Raw genomic sequence first — 4,448 nt, forward strand, 5'->3', positions numbered from 1 at the left:
CAGCAGGCAGCAGCCATGGAAGGGTTTGAGTCTCCCCTGCCATGCCACCTCCAAACATGTTCATCCCTAGGAGATGAGGATGGAAGAGTCTCCCGCTGCCTGCCAGAGGAGCTCTGCTGTCAGAGAGAGCTGCTTGTGTTTACAGGGGTCTTCGGTTTACCCCCGATCTCTGGCACCTTCTTCACGGGAGGAAGGTACCGGCTGTAGATACGGAAGAGGCACTGAAAATGTGGGCAGGGACCTGCCATCTCCAGTCATCCCACCCCCCCTCCTCCCACATCTTGTTATTTAAGCAACAGTAATCCCTCCAGACCCTAAACAGTGACTACCCAAGGTACTGTGGTTCACTCGTCCTGTGAGCCCGTATCCTGTAGTGATGGTACTAGCTTTTGCACAGTAAATGCTGTAGTATATGAGACTGTAAATATTAGTGTTTAGAATCCATTGGGGTTTTTTTGATGCATGTCTGAAACCGATGGGTTTATAGGAAAAAGGAAAGTGCAAAACAGTATATGTAAAATTCACAACCCGTGACAACGTTGTTCCGAGTGCTGGAAGAAAGGAGGAGGCTCAGGGCAGCTGAGTGGGCGCTGGCTGGGGAGCAGGTGCAGGAGCCAGCAGGTCCATTTCTGGAGTTGGAAATGGGAACCAGGAAGGAGCCCTGTGCCCCACCGAGCCACCTCATCCCCCCCACCCTGCTCTTCTTTCCTCTCACTGTTGCCAAATGTTTTTTTTCAGAGGGTCCCCATCTGACCAACCCTTGGTGCTGTGCTTTGTGACCCACACTTTGGCAGGAGCCCCAGCAAGTCCCCATCTCCAGTCCCAGCAAGGCAGGGGCAGCCTGGCCTGGAAGAGCAACAGGGTGGGGGTCTCATTTCCCACACATGCAGTGTTAACCCCAATCTGTTCAGTGTGCCTTATTCAGCCCCTCTGTCCCCTATCCATGTCCCCCCTGGGGTGTCCTTGCCAGTGCAGCCCCAGCCAGGCCATTTCACATCCCTCCTCTGTGTCCTCATCTGGTGGTTTTACAGTGTGGATCATGGGTTTGAGCATGTGCTGTAGGTCTGAGCAGCCCGTGAGACCTTTCTCAGCACCATGTTGTGTGGTCAAAGGTTTTTAGAGAGTTCTGTCTAACAGAATCATGTGGGTTTAGGGCAGCAGCTGGCAAGGAGTACAGATGGGGTGTTTTGCAGAGCATCCTTAACTTATTTCTCAATAGCAGCTCCATGTTCGGTAAAGCCTCTATTTATTCTTGGTGAATCAGAGTTGCAAGCACTTCCTTCTACAAACAGATTGCAAAGTCTTGGCCAGCTCCCTGCAGATGGCAGCTCTATCAGCAGGAGGGAACAACAACAGCCTTGCACCTTCACAGGATTGTACCGAGTTTGATTATTTTCCAGAAGGTTTAGACACAGGACTTGTGCAGTGGCCAATGCTGAAGCACAGAGAGACCTCCCCTGCCTGTGAGGGCATCTTCTAAGGGGGTAAGAACATGGGATCCAACACCTGTTTGTGCAACCCTAGAGCAGGTGGATTGGGGATCTTCCTGTGCTGAAAAATGTGGTGTCTGAGACAAAATGTTTGAAAACGTTCTGTTTTGATGGCACCAAGGCACTGGAGCTGTGTATCACATCTGGCTGAAGCTTTGCAATCCCCAGAGGCTTCCCAGCCTTCCACCCAGGAAGTGATGCTTGTGTTTCCCTTTGTAAATAAGATTTTTTAAAAAAACAAAACAAAACAAAAAACAACAAACCTGACATGGTGAGACTGTGAAAAGGCAAATACACCCAGTGTCTGGCACAGGCTTCCCCCTGCAGGCCCCGAGCACCTCCCTGTGCTGTGGCTGTTCCTGGCAGTGCTGTGTGTGGTAGCACCTTCCTGGGGGGGCCGTGTTCGTGACTGGGGCTCGATGCTGTGGAAGGACAGGAGGGTGCACCTTGTTGTCAGCCCTGTGGGATGCTCCCCTCCTCCTGCTGGCAGGTTCTTCCCTGCATGTGAAACTATGAGACCTCTTAGCACCAAAGGGGGGGTGTTGCTCCCAACCCTCCCAAAAGCCAGAGGCTCAGCCCTTAGTGCAGGGACAGGAGCTCTGCAGCACCTCATCCAGCGTGAGGGGGCTGAGCTCCCCGGCTTGTCTTCCCTCTTCCCCTTTGCTCTGCCCTCATCCCCAGCCCAGCAGGATTGTCCCCACCACAGCTCCCAGCTTACATCCCTGCTGATGGGTTGCAGGGATGGAAGGACCCTACAGAAGGGTCTCCTCACCCAGAGCAGCTTCAGGTTTGCTGGCCAGAGACCCCCAACCCCTCTCCAGGAGCAGCACCCCTGGGGAGCCAAAGCCCAGAGCAGCAGGACTGGTCATGAGTGTGGTCTCGTGTCTTGCAGGCAGTGTCCTCGAGGCCATCACCTCTCTTTTTGTGGGGAGGGAGGGGTCTCAGTCCCTTCCTGTGGCGCAGGGAGAGGGGAGAAGTGACATCCCCAGTCACCAGCCCCCTGCCCTGCTCCAGGGCCTCTCCCCAACCCCCAGCTGTGCGGTTGTATTATATATTTACCACTAACCCAGTCCTGATGGTGGCATCTTCCTGCAAACATTTCAGACCTGTAATTTTTATATAAAAACAAATAAACACCAGTAACAAACCTGCCTGATGATCCTGTTTACAGTGCATGCAGCAGTCTGTGGATTAAAGTGACAATCGAATCCACTTCTGGTTCTGGTGTGGCCTCGTGTTTTCCCACGTGCCTCTCGGGGTTTGTGCCTTTTATTCATCCCCTATAAGTCTCTTCCTTGCCTCCCAGTGAGATGGTCTTGCCCAGTACACTTGATGGGGGGGGGGAATATCTGCCCTTTCCTCTGGGCACTGGAGGGTTTCCACTCCCCAGAGCACCCGTGGGCAGGCGTGTGCCCGGCCACAGCCCCACAGCCACATGCTGGCAGGGGAGGGCTATAAATAACCCCTGTGGTGGCGTGGGCAGCTGGGCAGGCTGCTGCACTATTCCAGTCCTGGACAGGGTTCAAAATTCCTCTGGAAATTATCGGCCAGCTCGGGAGGAAGATGCCCAGACACTGACTTGAGCACATAACCAACCACCCGCTTGCAGGTGGCAAAGTGTGGGGGCTGTGGGTGCCCCCAGCAGCCAGACCCAAGCGTGGCTGTGAGCAGAGCACAGGGAACACGTGCATCCCAGCCTTGGAAAGACCCACCAGCTCATCCTGCCCTTCCCCACAGCCTCCTTGGCAGTGGCACCCCCAGCACACGCCTTCCCTCGGGTCCCCCCCAGGGTCCTGCTAAGTGGCACCCCCAGCACCACCCTGGTTTGGGAGGAAAACCCTTATTGGTGGACAAAAGCCACAGGGAGAGGGGAAAAGGTCTTTATCATGTACAGAAAACAGAACCTTTGGCTACACCCATGTTTTATTTCAATCTGGAAGCAGCAAGAAGGTGGCCACGCAGCCTGTGTGTGTTATTTGTGTGTCCACAATCACCGTAGGAGCTAAATGGGTGGTTTTATTTCTTCTCACATCAGGAATTACAGGTGAGGGCTTCTCACATGCCCAGAGCAGCAGCTGGGGGTGGAGGGGCAACATGCCTTGGCCTCTCCTTTAGGCCTGGGCCATTTCCTCCATCTCCAGACCCAATGCCCCCATGACAGAGTCCACAGAAACTGGATTCAACATCCCACAGCAGAGCCTGATCCTGGACGTGGTGCTGCTGCTCTGACAGCTCCTTGGCTCCAGCAGGGCACGGTGCTGGGTCCGTTCTGCCCGTGCCATGGTTCAGGGGGCTGAGGCAGCTCCAGAGCTGCTCCTCACCCACCAGGAAGGATGGACACTGCTCCTTGGCCCCAGTAACACTTTTGTGGTCCCCCAGTTTCCCACAGCAGCCCTGGCGATGCCACCCGGGGGCTGTGGCTGCATCTCCTGCCCCCATGGCAAGGAGCCCCCGGCACACGCGTGTCCCTGGGGCCCGGGGCTCTGTCACAGGTACAGGGACACCAGGACGTAGACGACCCAGCTGGTGGAGGCAAACAACCCGAAGAGGAGGCTGAAGAGAACCAGTGACTGGGCCTTTCTGGATGCCACGGTCGCCTGGGCCACGTCCCCACGGCTGAGCGCAGCGCGGGTCTGGCACGGGAGGAAGGAGGGGAGAGAAGAGCACCAGGACGGGGCCTCAAGGCACCGGCTGAGTTTCAGCGTAAACGGGGAGGGGTCCCACCCTTACCTCGTGGGAGTAGACAAGGGCCATGACCCCGGTCAGCACGCAGCAGAAAACTGTCACCAGCACCGACTCCACCATGTAGTCCTTGGGCAGGGGCTGCCCGCGGGGGGTGGGGGACGGCCCCGGGTGCTGCCACACGGGAGGGGTTAGAGCTGCATCACCCACCCCCCCAGCGCCCACCCCCCAGGCTTGGGCACTGCTTGGGACCCCAGAAACCTGGGAGGGAGGGGG

At 56.3% G+C, this 4,448-nt stretch overlaps 1 protein-coding gene across 1 annotated transcript in view; it reads left to right on the plus strand.

The window, feature by feature from the left end:
* Nucleotides 1-1,321: 1,321 nt before the first annotated feature.
* The window catches only part of UCK1 (uridine-cytidine kinase 1), an 8,430-nt gene continuing 5,303 nt past the window's right edge, over nucleotides 1,322-4,448 (plus strand). Inside the window, exons 1-2 of the mRNA XM_009998982.1 lie at nucleotides 1,322-1,376; nucleotides 3,870-3,982. Of these exons, the coding sequence (XP_009997284.1) occupies nucleotides 1,322-1,376; nucleotides 3,870-3,982 (168 nt within the window). The remainder of the gene's footprint in view (nucleotides 1,377-3,869; nucleotides 3,983-4,448) is intronic.

The sequence above is a fragment of the Chaetura pelagica genome, unplaced genomic scaffold (genome assembly GCF_000747805.2).
Source record: "Chaetura pelagica isolate M959 unplaced genomic scaffold, ChaPel_1.0 scaffold405, whole genome shotgun sequence".
In the NCBI taxonomy this organism is placed as follows: domain Eukaryota; kingdom Metazoa; phylum Chordata; class Aves; order Apodiformes; family Apodidae; genus Chaetura; species Chaetura pelagica.